Below are 18504 nucleotides of genomic sequence, written 5' to 3' on the forward strand. Positions count from 1 at the left end.
GCAACAGTAGCCTAAAGTTAGATATGTTGCAGGCATTTCAGAATCCAAGCTCTTTACAAAAAACTATGAATATGACATATGAGGATAATGACAATGATGAAGATGACAGATGATAAATAGGGCAGCCCAACATCAATCATAATCAATACCGGATTATATGATAAGGTTATAATAACATATGCCATTTAAGATGCTATATCCAGTTTTGGAGAGATTAAGAAAAACCTTTAGGTTCACAAGAAGAAAAATTAAAGTTGTTCCCCTGCTGCAAGGGAAATGTTGAACTTCCTGTGTAATGATGATGATGATGTGGTTATGTTAAAAACGTAAATGATTCGCGGGAAAAAGTGAAAAATGGCGACTTGCATAGTTTGAACTTTAGCGCCTGTACACATATTTGCAAGAAGAGACAACTCCTCGCGAATGGAACGTTACCCTACAGCAGCAACGTTATTTCGAGTTCCATCGAGCCTGGACTGGAAGTCTAAGACGGTAAGAAAAGTCCAGATACATTATTACAGCTAACGGTAAATTAAAACTCATTTTGATGTCTTTTTCGCATCTCGTCTTACTTTTTATGTCGCAAACTATTGTTATTACCATGTCAAACAATATTATTGATAGATAACATTTAGCTAGTGCTATACTGTGTTAAATATGTTCGGTGACTAAATGCATAGCATGCGAAACACACACTAGGCAAGCAACAGATTATTGTCTTTGCATTGTGTCTTGACAGTTTAGCAGGCTAGCTAGCTAGTTAGCAGCTACTGTACTAGCTCTCAAGCCCTTCCTATGTTATAAATTGCAAGTTTACTGCTAATTCGAATATTTTGGCAAACTGTCGATTTGAGTGAGAAGACGTGCAATGGAGGAGATGCGAAAGTGTCCGATCATATTTCATGAAAAATATATACTTTTAACTTTGAGCTGGCGTAATGCCCATCGTATTGATTGTACTTAAATTAGTAAAGCTCCTGTACTAGTTTGTTACCAGTTTGATAAGTTACATTCAAGAGTTGCTACTGCACAGTTTAGTATCTTCCAGTTTGGATGTCACATTTTTTGGCTCGCACAAGTGCTGCAGTCTGCGACTGCGTTGACAAGTCAAATTCAAACGTCAAGGCTGGCTGTAAATTAGCTGGTTTGTGAGTAAGACCAACACAGGAGTAGAAGATTCGTTTTGAGTCATCAACCTACATCCGAACATGGGTGGGGTGTTTACAAATTGTTGAAAGTGCTGAATGTCAAGATGTGCATACATGTGCATATCACATGTCTGTGAAATATGTTATTGTACCTGCATTTTAGGAATTTCCTTAATGAAACCTACCAGTCAGCCTGTATGTACATGTAACTAATACATATTACAGCGTTGTGATTATGAGGGCACAGAGTGGCTTCCTTTTTGACCACCTGAACCTCTGATTGTCCCAGGGAGTGTTGTAGTGTTTAAGCATCCCAGACGCATCATGTTGGAGTCCTACAGAGATGGCTTCTGCACTGGGGAGCCAGAGGAGGTGCTGGAGACCAAGCATTTACCCCAGAAGATGGAGATGGAGCGGAGCCTCACCGACCTGGAAAGCAGCCTGACCGTGGGACAGTATGTGCTGTGCCGCTGGTCCGATGGCCTGTACTACCTGGGGAAGATCCAAAGAGTAAGAGCCCAACACAGCAGATTATCTTTCTTGAACCGGTCAAATAGTGTATTCTGCAGCTACGCAATGGTTTGGACTCGTTATGTCTTCATAGCAATAAGAACTGCCAGATTACTGCTCTTATGTATTGACTTGACGGGTTGGCTCCTCTTTATATTGATGGGCCACAACGGTTACCTGTGTCTTATGACTAATGGAATACATAATTTTTGGAAAGACACTTGTACTTGTCGCATACAGTTTGCCCCCCTCCCCATGCTGTCTGGTTTCTATTTCCTTTTAAAGGTGAGTACCTCCAAGCAGAGCTGCTTTGTCACTTTTGAAGATAATTCTAAATTCTGGGTTCTCTGGAAGGATGTGCAGCATGGTGAGTGAGGCCACTTAATGATTTACTGACATTCTTCCCTAGTGGACTAAGGAGATGTGTTCTTCTATAAATGCAATTCTTTGTCGATTTCTTGTTATGTTTGTTTCTTGTAGAGGATATTGAAGTTAGTGTGCACTAATGCTAGGATTCTCTGCCAACACTTGTAGCTGGAGTTCCGGGGGAGAAGCCAAAATGCTCTGTCTGTTTTGAAATGGTGCTGGGGTCCGACAATCAGATCCTGATATGTGGGAAATGTGGAATAGGTGAGTCACTGTAGTCTGACTACCCTCAAAGAGACACAGAAATAAGGATTATTCCCTAGAAATGTGACTACAGACTTTGGTAAAGTGGGAGGTTTAATCACTAACAGTACACAGGGCTGAATATATTTCACTATAACCCAGGTGGTTTTAACTGTGAGACCTGTTTGGCTGAAAGCTGTGACATACAGTAGGAGACCTTGGGTTTGACAACAAAAAACATTTTACTGTTCTAATTGGGTTGACTACTGGCAAATTAAAGTCTTTCATGATTTGACACACTAAAACTATGAACAGTTTTTTTTACTTGCAAAATGTACTGGAACAAAATAGTGTGCAGAAGAAGGGTACATCTGTCTAACTCCATGAAATGTTGACTAACTACATCATATCTGCTAAAGGTCACTGAGTGTGAAATTGAAACAAGACAAATGTTCAGTTGGACAAAGGAAGAGCACGGCAATTCTCTGACTCATAACATAATTTCAACCCTTTGTACGTTAAACCAAGTACTTTCCATGCATGTCTGTCTTAAAGAGACACAGTCCTTCTGCTGTTTACCGTGTTATCCATGAGGGCGAGGACATGGTAGTGGTGGGGCCAGATCCTGTCCTTAGGGTGTAGTGGTGTGGTAGGTTTAGTTTTGCTTTGGCACCTAAAGTAATTGATTGCTTCAGCAGTCCATGTCCTCTGACTTTCCTAAATGTGTTGTAAAAAAAAACGGGGGAGGATTAAAAGCTTCTAAAGACTTGGTTGGGTGCCCCCTTCAGGAAAACACATAGGCAGTGGAGCTGTTTAATTACTCCATTCTTTCACTGACTCATGTACTTGGATGCAAGCATTATGTTTCCATGGTCTTCCTTGTTTTTTTTCTCCAGGTTACCACCAGCAGTGTCACCTTCCCCAAGTGGAAACCTCAAAGGAATTGTCACCTTGGTTTTGCAGGAGGTGCATCTTTGCTTTAGCTGTGCGGGTGGGTAATATTGATAGAACAACTTGCTCTACGACAGAGCAAAGGGAGCAAAAGTCACAGTAATGTCATTTGTATTATGGCTGCCTGCAGGGTTAAGTAGTGGTTTGGGTTAGGGATTTGTGTTTATCTGTTCTTGTGGTTTTTTTGTTGTTAAGAAAAATATTGAATGATCACAAATAAGATTATAAGCCCTCTTATAGTCTTTGACAAAGGAGAAGGTAGCTCAAACTTGAATATTCCTTCTTGACTAGGATTCAGACTGTTGCAAGAGTGCATTTCTTACTAGCTGCCCAGTGTGCAATGGAAACCCAAAATGATTATTGATAGGCAAAAAAAGAGTTGATAGCCCGATGCCACATGCATGTCAGAGTGAGGGCTTCATTAACTAAACATAGTTATATTACGTGTTCAGCCAGCCAGCTGCGTATTCACTAAAATCTCCAGACCGGGCTTGATTTGCTAAACGAAAGTACATATATTTACATTTGACCTTAAACAGTTATCACGCCCCTAAGCAAAATAGATGAACAACCTCATAGTTTCATTGAAAACGTTGTGTGTGTAGCCAAAAGTCACTCACAATCCCAGGAACTAGTTCATTTGGATACATCTACTTTATTCAGATCAGGTTTGCCAGTTTTGATTGACAATAGACTACAAAATCACAGCCTAAATCCTGCCGTCTGCATTAGGTATGCCAGGCAATATTTTAATTTGGCTAAAATAGGCATGTTTATAAATAATCCCGCTTAAGACCATTATTTCACGCACAGTGTCATTATAAATAGCCCAATTAGGACCATCAGGTAATTGAACAAAATTAGTCTGGGTATTCCAGTTATCTACATAATTACTTCAGAGAACCTATTATGGATCATGTGTGCCTGTCAACTCACAAACGCGTCTCATTCACCTTTTCTTGGAGTTGATGGGGTCAGTATCGTAATTTCGAATATAATTTGGTTAATTGTGCAGCCCTAGTGGCTAATCAAGACCTATATGACAAGGTTAAGGCTGTTAATGACTAACCAGTGACCTTGCTTGATAATTTTGCACTCCTTTTATTTCATTAGGATGTGTTTTACTAAGCATCATCCTGTTGCCCAACCACGTTGATATGGCTGTGTTTTTTTTTTTTTTGTACAGAAAGGGGGAGCTCTTAAAAAGGGCCCCATAGCAAAAGCTCTGCAGGCCATGAAGCAAGTGCTCACCTACACCCCAGATGAGCTGGAGTGGGACTCTCAGCACCGCACGAATCACCAACAGTGTTATTGCTACTGTGGAGGACCTGGAGAGTGAGTGTGGTGGCAATACGCTGCGTGTACACTTCCATACTTTTATGATCCATTTGCCCACTTTGCAGCTAAATGAGGGGGCAGCTTTATTTTCTTTTGCTGCTTGTCTCTTCCCTTCAGTCATTCAGGAGCGTGTTCTTCTCTTCCCCCAGGTGGTACCTGAAGATGCTGCAGTGCTTCCGGTGCCAACAGTGGTTCCATGAGGCCTGTATCCAGTGTCTACAGGAGTCCATGATGTTTGGAGATAGGCATGTGGAATTGCTATCAAAACAGAAGCTATTCTTTTCTTGGGGGAGTGGGGGTGGGGGGGGGGGGGTCCTATGTTCGGGGCAAATCCTGGGACGATGGGGGAAATACTTCTAGTCTGGAAAGTCCCCCACATGTCATGGAAGGTGTGGGCGTAGCAAGATGACCGAGGGTATATTGATTTTGATCTCCCCTGTGTGTGTGGTGTTCTCTGTTTCTGATCTCTCTCACTCTTCCTTTCAGGTTTTATTTGTTCATCTGTTCCGTGTGTAATAAAGGAGTGGAGTATGTCAAACGTTTGGCACTGCGATGGTAACTGGCCAGTATCTCTTCCTACTTACAGTTGCATGCAAACGTTTGGGCCGCTGGGGCCAAATTACATGTTTTGTTGATTTTCATTGTGAAAAGCAGTTAACAACATCTGCCTATAGGGGCCCATGGTTGTTGAGTGTGGCCCTGAGAGGTTCCAAGACTCTCAGGGCCAGAATGTATTAAGCTCTGGAATCACATGACTTGGATTAAGTCCTAGTCAATACATTTCTGACACCTCACAGGACAATAACACTAGTGGATATACTGGAAGGCTGCGTAAACTTAAGCACATTTACTGTATTTTTTTTCTTCATCTGGTAAATCTAGCAAATAAATAGAAACTGTGCAAACAAGTTTGAATTTGTTCACTGCACAGATTGTGTTAACTTATTTTCAATTAGAAAATCAACAAAACCACTATGTTGCTTCTATTTCAGTAGACCTCCAGTAATTGTGCAAAGGGAACTATATTCAGTGATCTTAAAACTGTACACAGTGATATTAAAAGTGTTTTTATGACTGTTACTGGAGAAATAGAAATCCAAATTCTCATAGCATCTCTTTAATAATATTAAGAATGTGTGAAAAGGATGTGCTGTGCTAAAGTGATACCTAAAGTCTTACTGAATTTGTGTATAAATGTGAAGTCTATTTATGAAGCCAACAGAGTGAAACTTATTTTCTGATATGCACTGTATACATTTAAATCGCAAAGGTGAGCATAACCTGTTCCAGGGTTAAATTCACTCTAATATAAAATTTGATTTGTTCTCTTTATTTTTTAACATATTGTACATACCTTTTGGTTGCTGTCATTTCATCTCAGTATGAGTTCAGCTCACTGAGTGTCCTGGTTTTCTTATCCAGGGTGGATGTAGTGCATCTGGCTCTCTACAACCTGGGTGTCCAGAGTAAGAAGAAATACTTTGAGCTTGAAGAGATCCTCAACTTTGTCAGCAACAACTGGGAGCATTTTCAGTTAGGCAAGGTCAGAAGCACAACTAAATGCTGATCTAAATACTAATCTGGAAAGGAATTTTTTTTGTTGCAGTCTGTTGAAAAATGCATATCTTTTTCAGGGATGTTAATATATTTTTTTCAGACAGATATTTTGATATTTCCCATAGCTCTCCAACACTCCTCCAACAGAAAGAGGCCAACATCTCCTTGATGCTCTGAACAACTACAAGAGCAAGTAAGACCTCTCACTACAACATCTCTAAATAATGAAGTGTAAAGCTGCTGCTGACAGACATGGCTCCTTGGCCGAACACTTATTATGTGAAATCCCACATCCTTTACGTTCCATGACCTCTCACCACCACTGTTTTACTCCAGGTTTCTCTGTGGAAAGGAGATCAAAAAGAGAAAGTGCATCTTCCGTCTGAGAACGCGAGTGCCTCCTAACCCTCCTTCCAAACTCTTCCCAGAGAGGGCCCAGAACGAGGGATGGAGAGGACGAAAGAAAGGCTCGGGCAGGACCAGGTATTTTACGTTGTGGTAATGTCAATCTGTTCCCCTGGGAAAAGGGTAGTTCAGGTACTTTTCCGTGACATTTCCGAAAGACCTGTCTTGACACAGTGTCGATGGATGTTTAAAAGATCGTGTAAAGAACTGTCAACTCAAGACCTCTTGAGCAAAAGTGAATGCAAAAAATAAACAACGCAAGCAACCTATCAATCAAATGTATTTATAAAGCCCTTTTTACAGCAGTGGTTGTCACAAAGAGTTTTTACAAAACACCCGGACTTAAACCCCAAGGAGCAAACAACAACAGTGTGGAATTTCAGTGGCCAGGAAAAACTCCCTAAGATTTCCCTGTGTTTGAAAAAAATATATCACACCGGTCATTGAAATGATTGGGTTGAAATAAAAGTACAGTATACGACTCCCCCTTATGTTTGAGTCCAAAATATGACCAATTGTTTGGGCTGCTTCATTTCATGACAGATGCCAATACATCTTGATATATGTGAATGTTTTCTGGGACCTCCATCAATCCCCAGAACTTTCCCAGAACTGAGAACAAACATCTCGAAAGGGAAGTCTTCATTTAGCTGTGATGGCTAGAGAAGTTAAGAATGACAGATGAACTGAATGCTATTTGGTTTTGTCAGACTGTCAGTCAATTCTCATATTGTGTGATTATAAAGTCAAAGTTCTCTATTCTTTAGCTCTCTCCCTGCTGAGAAGAGGAGGAAGAAAAGGTCAAAATGGCTGCTGGAGGACGCCATCCCGAATGTGAGTCCTAGGATGTCTCTTATCTGCTCTTATGCTCAGAACATCTCACTCCAGTTCCGCCAATCACCTTTATGCTGTTTCAACTAAGGATGTCACCAAACCAGAATTTTGAACTTCGACACAATAATTACACAATTCTCTATTCTTACAGTATTTTCAATAACCACGGCAAAAAGTGTAATAAATCAAGTATGTTTTTTTATTAACAGTTACCATTAAAGCATAATTTACCTTGTTAAGGAACATTGCTTAGTGCTTAGAAACAGAATGTTTTCAGATTTTATAACATGGCAATCATTACAGCTGAAAATAGAAACAGCGCATTGCTGGTTCTCTGGACTTATCTGAGCATGTATGCATTTGTAGTGTTTTTTGAGAGGAAAATCAACATGCCAATATTGTTTGGAGTTGGTCTTGACCATGTTGGGCTGCAAAGGTTTCCCAATGCGCTGGCTCTGTTGCACAGCTCGATACTCTGAAGCGAATGCTTCTGCCTTTGCAGTTAAATATAACCGTCTCCTTGACATCTTCCCATTCAGTTAAGGTGTAATATTAGCTGAAAGGGAAAACCAATTCAAAGCTACAGTCACATTGGTTGGAGTGAAATGAAAATACGTTTTCATGCTAAATAACATACAGGGGCATGTTTTTACACACATTACTCCGGTAATGTGAGGAGCGCATCAATGCAATCGATTTACTTTTTCATGAGGGATACCCCACGGAACGGGAGGCACACCCCCGCGGAACGGGAGGCACTCCCCCGCGGAACGGGAGGCACTCCCCCGCGGAACGGGAGGCACTCCCCCGCGGAACGGGAGGCACTCCCCCGCGGAACGGGAGGCACTCCCCCGCGGAACGGGAGGCACTCCCCCGCGAAACGGGAGGCACTCCCCCGCGAAACGGGAGGCACTCCCCCGCGGAACGGGAGGCACTCCCCCGCGGAACGGGAGGCACTCCCCCACGGACTGGCGATTGACAAACCTTCCGATATTTCTTTGATTGTCCCTAACACAGGCGGTTTGCCTCAGAACATATGCACGCACCTAGCAGGTAACAGTGAGCCTGGAATGCAGTTAGCCTCGAAGACGTGAACGTTATGTAATACGTGGGAGACAACTCGCCTGTGTAGGGTGCATAATGCTACTTAACCACCATTTCTACAGGCCCACTAAATAATGATATCTTATTGGTGACTGGTAGGCAGAGTATCTCCTCACCACACCCACTCTTTCTCTCGACTAGCACGGGTGGTTCATGTGCTGCACTTGTGATGATGGCAGTTACATTTGCTGTTCTTTATGCAGAGGCATTGTTTTGTGATGTTCACGATTATTCTCCCGTTTCAGTTGATACTACAGAAAGTGTGTAAAATGTAAATCATAACCGTTCTGTTGTATTGTAAATCTGCTGCTTTTACTCCTCCCTACCTTTTTGGGTTATTAACGCTGCTGTAATACCTCCTCCTATACCAGCTCTGTTACATGTTACATGTAGCAGGGAGTCCTTGTGTGTCATTGCCTTCATCACACTTTCTCTCTCTGTGGATCTACTCAATGTGGATTACATACTACATCTTACTGAGCAATGCAGTGTCTGTTTTGTTCCCGAGGCAAATTCTGCTCAAACAGCGAAACTCTGACCGCTGAGTAATGATCCAGTTAAAATATGGACATAGCATATAAACATTAATGTCTGGAGGCTTCTGGTATATGACCAATATGCCCAGGGCTTCTTATGCATGCATGTAGAGTGCCTGGATGTGGCCCATAGCCATGATATATTGGCAATATAACACAAATCCCAGTGGTACATTATTTATATCAGAAACTGGTTACCAAAGTAATTAGAAACAGAACCTAATAACTTTACGTTATTCTTCTGACCAGCATTCAGAACACTAACTACTCACTTTATAATGGCATACTGCAACCTAAAGAACAGACTGATAATTACTCTCTGTGTGTGTGTGTGTGTGTGTGTGTGTGTGTGTGTGTGTGTGTGTGTGTGTGTGTGAACATTATTCATATAGAACGACCTGACCTCCACCTGGGGCACCAACCATCACATGGCCAACATATTTGACTTCACATTGGACGAGTTGCAGAGCCTCAAAAGGTAAATTGTTGGAATACTGGACATTTTCCCCTGACACAGATTAAAATTTTTCCTGGATTAAGAAGCGTGTTTGATGGAGGTTTTTCATTTGAAGTTCTTTTAAAACTAGGATTAGGCTTAATCTGTGTCCAGGAAATGAGACACTTTTGTCTCGAAACTGAACTTCACTACACAGTGAAGGTTATTTCCAGTGAAGCCTCTAGTACTGCAGACAATTGACATTGACTTCACTGCCTTCTAGGCCCTAACGAATCTCCTTCATTTACATGCATTTCCCTTTGAAAGACACCATTTCTGCCAGTGTTTGTTTTCTCCCCCCTCTGATGATTTTCATCAATGTGCTGAACAAAGAGATTTAATTACGCCTTCCTGTAAAGGTTATCGTCTCTCAAACAGTGCTGAATAATAAAAGAAAGGCAAACACTTAGGGGGTTGTTGAGAATCAACAAGAGGTTTCTATGAGAATCGAGAACTCTGAAGCACCTCTGAGCTGAGCTTGAGGAGAAACAGCTAATGAGGATTTTTAGTGAGAGCAGGCTTCGGAGCATTACATTATCTTCCTTCTAGCAAAATCTAGTACTTTCTCTCAGACACACACACACACACACACACACACACACACACACACACACACACACACACACAAAATCACATCCGCGCATACACTTGTTTTCGATCCTCGTTGGGGACCTGAAATCTGATTTCTTATCAGGCAACAATAATCTTAACTTTGGCCTGATTTCTGTTGTCAACTGGGCTCAGGACAGTAACCTCCAGTCACGAGGTGAGGGGTAAGGCTCATGGTAACAAAATCCCAAGATTCTCTGATTAGCACTAGAATTTGAGTCCCATAATTCCAGGGGGTTTGCACTGATATGTGTCGTCGTTGTTTACTTCTCAGCACCAGCTCGGGACGGACCTTCAGCCTGGACTTGGACTCCACAGACGCGGCCAGCACGTCCGGGTCCGCCACCACCAGTGCCTCGTATGATTTCAGGTACCTCCTACACCTGTTTGTCCTCTGTGAAGACGCCTGGACCATGGGCAGGGGTTTTCGGGTTTGCCGGGGTCATCGCGTGTTGTTGGCTAGCATCTTGGTGGCCACGCGCGCAGGGCTTTGTTGGGTAGGCCAGAGAATTGATTATGATATTTGTTTCTATTCTTACACTGTCAGTGGTTATTTTAGTTTTACATTGCTCCCCTGCTTGGAGTGTGTCTCAAAAACCCCATCGATGAGCCCCCTGACAGGAAACTGACACTCTTTCCCCTGCTCCTGTGTGAGAAGTTGGGAGCCAATCTTGGGAAACGCACGCAGCGGATTACTCCAGTTCATCTTCAGATATTTGTCGTTTTGTCTGGTGCCAAGCAACTCATTTGTGATCATCCCTGGGCTCTTAATTGACTGTCTTTTGTTGCTCTCTGTGCTGGATCCTTCTCTCAGACGATTCTACAGCATGATGTGTTTTTTTGGAGGATTTCTTTTTCCTGCTGGTGGTTGTCCCAGAGGTGCTCTAAGTGGCTCGTCTCCTGTGACTCTAAGATGGAGAACTGTGTGTTGTGATGATGTTTACACTAATGTTACGCTGCCTTGCCTATCTTCTCTCTGGGGCTTTGCCTACACACACACACACACACACACACACACACACACACACACAAAGACTGTCCTGGGAGATCAGCTGAGAGCAGTGCCCAGAGGTGTGTGTCAAGAGATGAGACTTTATTTCACCTCACAAACCCCTCTATCTCTCTGCTTTAGCCTGTTTATTTTTAGATGTGGCTTCTCATTAACATCCTCTGCGCGACGCTCTTGGCTGTGGAGAAAATAAAGGCATGTGTGTTTGGAGACAGATTGTCTGGGGTGACACAGAGCTTGGCCCCGGCTGTGCCCTCCTAGCTGTAGCTCAGATCAAAGATGCCAGTTCAATATCTGCCTGTTCTCCACTGCCTCTCTGGGTCCTGGCTTACCAGCATGTGTCACTGTAATGACAAATCGAGTGGGCTCTGAAATGTCAGTTATGCTGGTATAGGAAAACCAGACCAAATCTGTAGTGGGAATCCATCTCTCTGTTTCCGTTGTCATTTATTAGTCTTAAAAATGTTCACACCATTTGTTTGTAGTCTTCTTGAGACTATTTCTTAAAGTGGCGTTAAGGAGGACATGTAAAAGCAGCCCACACAAAAACCACCAAGGAATAGATGATGTAAAGGACCACAGCTCCCCCTGGTGGCTGATTTGTACAATGCTTGTAATCTTAGAATGTTGAGTCAAACCAACTTTAGTTGCTTTGTTCATAACAGATGAAACGGCAAAATGCTTTCTGCAGCGTCTTATTTTCCCCAAAATACGGAGGTAATGAATTGTGAGGAAAAATGGCCTTGAGTGGTGATCTTGAAAATGCATACAGGCCCCCACAGCCCAGTGATGCAGCCATGACCTGTGCTTTCTTCATGACTTCACGATTTCTTCACAAATGTTGTTTGCAATTTTTGTCAATTGGTGTACACTGAGCCACTCCTGTTGATGTGAATTGGGAAGTGCTGATCTCTTCATTTCCTCCAGTCCACGATGGTCTCCTTCGTTTTCCTGACGTTGGGGCAGGGATGATGGTCCTGGCGCCACATTGACAGGTCTCTGACCTCTTGGTTATCGACCGGCTCGTCAGTGATCAGGCCCACCGATACAGGGAACTCCGGTTGACTGGTTTCTATTGTTTCAATGGGTTGCTGGTGTCAAGATCGCATTCATTAGTCAAATGCAATAAAATAGAAAAAGACTGAGGAGCTAACTCGACTTGTCCAAACAAAAGTGTATTTGAAACATGCCTTGAAGACCTGTTTTTGTCCATCTGCTGCAGGAAGAACGTTGGCAGCCGTAAGAGGAAACTGCCCACGAGTAACTACACAGTGCTGGTCACTAGGAAGGAGGCGGTGGGGAGTGAGCTGAGCCTACCAGGAGACGAGGCTGCTTCTGGGATGTTGGACAACGCCATCGACAGCCATACCTTTGACAGCATCAGCGAGGATGACTCGTCCCTCTCCCACCTCAAGTCCTCCATCACCAACATCTTTGGGGCGGCGGGGCGGCTTACCTGCGGAGAGAAGTACCAGGTTCTGGCCCGCAGGGTCACTCCAGAGGGGAAGGTGCAGTATCTGGTGGAGTGGGAGGGCACCACGCCCTACTGACCTGACCGGCCCAACTGGCTGGAAGAGGGGAGTCATGGGCTGGATTGGCCAAGCCAGGTCTACCAAGCTGTGGTGATTTCATGTTTGATGTTGCTTCCTCTTGCTTTACAGTACTCCTTACTTTAGTATATAATATTAAAAGTAAAAATAGTTATCTTCCACCATAGCTAAGCTGTATTTTATTGCAAATGTTTTGTTTGTAATACAACCAGAGAATTTTTCGCTTTGAATGAACAGAAACTGTAGGTACATTGCCTGCTTAACACATTTGGGAATGTCCTCTTGAACATTTTGATTAGTAACACAGTCCAGATTTTGTTTTGCTTTTGTCTTATTCTGAATCTACTTTAAGTAGAAGACTTAATGATGGCACTGTAGAGGTGACGTGATATGACTCCAGAGTCCAGTAAAGAACAAAACTGATTCTGAAGGAAGGCAGCAAAGCTTCCAAAAAAGCACTACTAAAGTGGGCTGTCAGTGTCTCTAAATTCAACTTTGGTGACTGACAATAATATTATGCTCGATTTGTTTTTAAGATTGTATTTTAGTTCTGTTTTAAACAGTTTCTCTTTTACAGCGATATGCCATATCTAAGCCACATTTAACTTGTAACAAGTTATACCTTGGTCAACTTAGTGTCCCTCTCGAATACAAAAAAACCCCATAGTTCATCAGTTTTATTTAGTACTGTGATGCCAATTGTAAAAGCAGTGTTATGGTTTTAAATACAATATAAATACATGTGATGTTATCAGTAGATATTCTTTTTTTTTTTTTACTTTACAATTTCAAATGTGTTTAGAGCATGGTTAGGGCACAAGAGACCAAAGCAAATATTGCAAGTATTTTGGATACTGTTCCTGGTTTTCTGTTTACTGTTAAGTCAGATATGCTGACTTAGGTAGTTGGGATAAGTAGATGCAATACTGTTGTATTTTATGAAAATTCAACATAGAGGATTGATAACCTATTTTAACATAGTACTTTTAGACACTGTAAGATCTTTTTTTACATCTGGAAAGTTGTTAAAAAGATGAGAGTATTTCTTTAATCATGGACTTTAAGGGTGAGTCTTGGTTTATGCTCTTACAATATCCAAAGATTTTTTTCAAATATTCCTAGCCTCTATAGATACTTCTGTTTTGCTTCAAGACAGATATATTGGGCAATGCGAAACTGTTGGTCTGATTTCACTCAGTGAAAAAACTGTCCAAGAAGTTCCTTCACATTTCATTTTGTTTACTTTTGTTTGTATCTAATGAACATGATATAGAAAATCTTTCAACGTGAATAAATATGATTAGAATCAATGTCAGTACCTAATGAAAGAAATATTGCTTTCCTTTTAACATTCCTGTTAATGCTCATTACCCCCTTCATTGCACTATTGACACATCTTAAACTATGCAAGATTGTTTTGTTTTTTCAATTGATGTTACTAAATAACCAAATATTATTTAGCCTACATATAGTTATAATTGATTACTACGTACATTTGTGATCAAAAGTCACATGCTATATGCATTGTGTTATTAATAAGCAAAGATGTAAGGTACTTGTAATATGTTTCCCCTTCAGCATTTTGCAACCATTTATGCTCTCACTTTCCTTTCAATTACAGTATAACTGTATTCACTCTGAAACAAGCTGTTTATTTTATGAGTAGATTCATTATATAGATCCTATGGAGTCTCCGTAAAATAAATATTTTATGGGTGACTTAAATTGTGACAGGTCAATGGTATACTATATGCAGCCTACACATTTGACTTTTGGTATGTAGTTGTATTTAAACATTTAAATACATCACATTAATGACTGTAATGTTTGATTCTTTACCATATCACGTGCCCAGAGCTGTGTACATAGAAACTGCATATATTTTGCCCATTTCCTATGCTTGTTGTTAGAAATGTTAAAGGACAGTTTCACTTTTTTCCAAATTTTTGTTTGTTTCCCACACTGAAAGTTGTCAATAGAAACTGTAATCCGTAGTTGTAATAAAACAAACTTAACAAACATCTGCTAGCTTTAGCCACCACAATCAAAAAACCAGTGGAGGTAATCGGGACATATTAATTATCTTTTTTTATTGGACAGATTCATATTAAGCTCAAATGTCCTAAATACTTACGTTAATTTAGAGAAATGTGTGTGGGCTGTAAAAAGATACATGAGGTATGTGTTACTGTTTCTCTTGGCTCATAGAACTCTTTCAGGGAGCAATAAAAATAATTTCTGAAAAAATGAAATTTTTCTTTAGCTGTTAAATCTCATCGGGCATTGTTTACCCTTATTTGTTCTTTGTGAATCTTTATTTTGACTTTTAAAATGTAATAAAAATAATTTGCGAGTTGTATGTAATGTGTATTTGCTCTATTCATATAATGAGTTGACTGCGAAGTTTACAGAACATTGATTCACATAGGAATACAGATGCAATAGGTGCATGGTCTATGAACCACACCCACAAAAGCCTCATCCTTCCTAAAACCTACCTGGTGATTTTCCAGAGCAGCATGTAATAAAGTGTTACAGAAAACAACAGCTAGAAAATAATATACTGTACATTAAGATGCTGTACACTCACCTAAAGGATTATTAGGAACACCATACTAATACTGTGTTTGACCCCCTTTCACCTTCAGGACTGCCTTAATTCTATGTGGCATTGATTCAACAAGGTGCTGAAAGCATTCTTCAGAAATGTTGGCCCATATTGATAGGATAGCATCTTGCAGTTGATGGAGATTTGTGGGATGCACATCCAGGGCACGAAGCTCCCGCTCCACCACATCCCAAAGATGCTCTATTGGGTTGAGATCTGGTGACTATGGGGGCCATTTCAGTACAGTGAACTCATTGTCATGTTCAAAAAAACAATTTGAAATGAATCCAGCTTTGTGACATGGTGCATTATCCTGCTGGAAGTAGCCATCAGAGGATGGGTACATGGTGGTCATAAAGGGATGGACATGGTCAGAAACAATGCTCAGGTAGGCCGTGGCATTTAAATGATGCCCAATTGGCACTAAGGGGCCTAAAGTGTGCCAAGAAAACAACCATTACACCACCACCAGCACCCTGCACAGTGGTAACAAGGCATGATGGATCCATGTTCTCATTCTGTTTACGCCAAATTCTGACTCTACCATCTGAATGTCTCAACAGAAATCCAGACTCATCAGACCAGGCAACATTCTTCCAGTCTTCAACTGTCCAATTTTGGTGAGCTTGTGCAAATTGTAGCCTCTTTTTCCTATTTGTAGTGGAGATGAGTGGTACCCGGTGGGGTCTTCTGCTGTTGTAGCCCATCCGCCTCAAAGTTGTGCGTGTTGTGGCTTCACAAACGCTTTGCTGCATACCTTGGTTGTAACGAGTGGTTATTTCAGTCAAAGTTGCTCTTCTATAGCTTGAATCAGTCGGCCCATTCTCCTCTGACCTCTAGCATCAACAAGGCATTTTTGCCCACAGGACTGCCGCATACTGGATGTTTTTCCCTTTTCACACCATTCTTTGTAAACCCTAGAAATGGTTGTGCGTGAAAATCCCAGTAACTGTGCAGATTGTGAAATACTCAGACCGGCCCGTCTGGCACCAACAACCATGCCACGCTCAAAATTGCTTAAATCACCTTTCTTTCCCATTCTGACATTCAGTTTGGAGTTCAGGATATTGTCTTGACCAGGACCACACCCCTAAATGCACTGAAGCAACTGCCATGTGATTGGTTGATTAGATAATTCCATTAATGAGAAATTGAACAGGTGTTCCTAATAGTCTTTTAGGTGAGTGTATATACAGTGGATATAAAAAGTCTACACACCCCTATTAAAATGGCAGGTTTTTGTGTTGTAAAAGAATGAGACAAAGATAAATCATGTCAGAAACTTTTCCACTTTTAATGTGACCTATAATGTGAACAATTCAATTGAAAAACAAACTGAAATCTTCAAGGGTGAAAAATTTAAAATAAAAACCTTACAATAACCTGGTTGCATAAGTGTGCACAACCTCTTATAACTGGGGATGTGGCTGTGTTCAGAATTAACTAATCACATTCAAACTCATGTTAAATAGAAGTCATTACACACCTGCCATCATTTAAAGTGACTGATTAATCACAAATAAAGTTCAGCTGTTATAGTAGGATTTTCCTGACATTTTCTTTGTTGCATCTCAATGCAAAAGCCATGATCCACAGAGAGCTTCCAAAGCATCAGAGGGATCTCATTGTTGAAAGATATCAGTCAGGAGAAGGGTACAAACGCATTAGATTTACCATGGAACACAGTGAAGACAGTCATCATCAAGTGGAGAAAATATGGCACAACAGAGACGTTTTCAAGAACTGGACATCCCTCCAAAATGTATGAAAAGACAAGAAGAAAACTGGTCAGGGAGGCTTCAAGAGGCCTTCCGCATCATTAAAGGAACTGCAGGAATTTCTGCCAAGTACTGTCTGTGTGCTACATGTGAAAACAATCTCCCGTATTCTTCATATGAATGGGCTGTGGGGTAGGGTGGTAAGACGGAAGCCTTTTCTTACAAAGAAAAACAAACATCAAGTCCCCCAAAAGCACGTGGGAAAATGTGTTATGGTCTGATGAAACCAAGATTGAACTTTTTGGCCATAATTCCAAATGGTATGTTTGGCACAAAAACAACACTGCACATCCCCCAAAGAACACCACACCCACAGTGAAGCATGGTGGTGGCAGCATCAGGCTTTAGGGTTGTTTTTCTTCAGCTGGAACCAGGGCCTTAGTCAGTGTGGAGGGAATTATGAACAGTTCCAAATACCAGGCAATTTTGGCACAAAACCTTCAGCCGTTCGTTAGAAAGCTGAAGAGGAAGTTCACCTTTCAGCACGACAACAACCCAAAGCACACATCCAAATCTACAAAAGCATGGCTTCACCAGAAGAATATTAACGTTTTGGAATTGCCCAGCCAGAGCCCAGACCTGAACCCAATAGAACATCTGTGGGGTGATCTGAAGAGGACTGTGCACATGAGATGTCCTCGCAATCTGACAGATTTGGATTGCTTTTGCAATGAAGAGTGGGTAAATACTGCTACGTCAAGATGTGCCATGCTATTAGACTCCTACCCAAATAGACTGAGTGCTGTAATAAAGTCAAAAGGTGCTTTGACAAAGTATTAGTTTAAGGGTGTGCACACTTATGCAACCATGTTATTGTGATTTTTTTTTTTTCATGATTTCTTTGTCTCGTTCTTTTACATCACAAGAACTTGGCATTTTAGCAGGGGTGTGTATACTTTTTATATCCACTGTATATTCATAGATAAAAGGTATCATCAAGTTGACATGTTGGCACAGCATCACTGAGGTTTTCATCATCTATGCCAGATTCGCCACACATAGTATGAAAACATCAGAAGGTAAATAAACTTAAATCTCAAACGTGCTTTGTTTTAAGGAAGCCACAGGCAAAAGTGTTGGTAGAATTTGTAAAATACTTCGGTCAGATCTGCTTTGGTCTGTAAACAGTGAACACAGCACTGACACTAGAGGGCAGCACAATAGCATAAAAACACTAGACGACTTTAATTGAGGAGTAATTCTCGTCAAAATGACAATCAAATTAGATGTTGCTCTAGTTACGCCTACGTCTCAAATTGTTTATATTTAAATACATTCAAAATAAGATCAACTTACTCAAAACAATAGATCTAAACAAGGTCCAAGCCAGTCAGTTAATCCTTTAATATAATTAAGGTGTTTAAGGACCAGTCTTTAGTATGTCAAAACACGGCCCTATTTTTTTTCAGCGAGAGTTGTAACTAGTGGACTGAAATGCGGACAGAGGAGCCTATGAAGTTGT

General features: G+C 41.2%; 1 protein-coding gene across 1 annotated transcript; it reads left to right on the forward strand.

Moving 5' to 3' along the window:
- The first annotated feature begins 332 nt into the window (after positions 1 to 332).
- Positions 333 to 15015, forward strand: phf19 (PHD finger protein 19). Its single transcript, XM_010877149.3, has 15 exons — positions 333 to 492; positions 1438 to 1658; positions 1944 to 2025; positions 2193 to 2288; positions 3164 to 3258; positions 4405 to 4553; positions 4706 to 4801; positions 5043 to 5111; positions 5979 to 6099; positions 6239 to 6306; positions 6450 to 6596; positions 7286 to 7352; positions 9385 to 9470; positions 10372 to 10467; positions 12329 to 15015. The coding sequence occupies exons 2-15, from the start codon at positions 1473 to 1475 to the stop codon at positions 12654 to 12656; spliced, it is 1686 nt and encodes a 561-aa protein (XP_010875451.1). The 5' UTR covers positions 333 to 492; positions 1438 to 1472; the 3' UTR covers positions 12657 to 15015.
- The last annotated feature ends 3489 nt before the right edge of the window (positions 15016 to 18504 follow it).

This window comes from Esox lucius, chromosome 13, assembly GCF_011004845.1.
Source record: "Esox lucius isolate fEsoLuc1 chromosome 13, fEsoLuc1.pri, whole genome shotgun sequence".
Lineage (NCBI taxonomy): Eukaryota > Metazoa > Chordata > Actinopteri > Esociformes > Esocidae > Esox > Esox lucius.

Bases quoted from the DNA above. Each gene is read 5' to 3' on its own strand.
- phf19 (XM_010877149.3), top strand. From the start codon at position 1,473: ATGTTGGAGTCCTACAGAGATGGCTTCTGCACTGGGGAGCCAGAGGAG. The intron at 1,659-1,943 runs GTAAGAGCCCAA...TTCCTTTTAAAG, and splicing joins ACCTGGGGAAGATCCAAAGA to GTGAGTACCTCCAAGCAGAG. The intron at 6,597-7,285 runs GTATTTTACGTT...TCTATTCTTTAG, and splicing joins AAAGGCTCGGGCAGGACCAG to CTCTCTCCCTGCTGAGAAGA.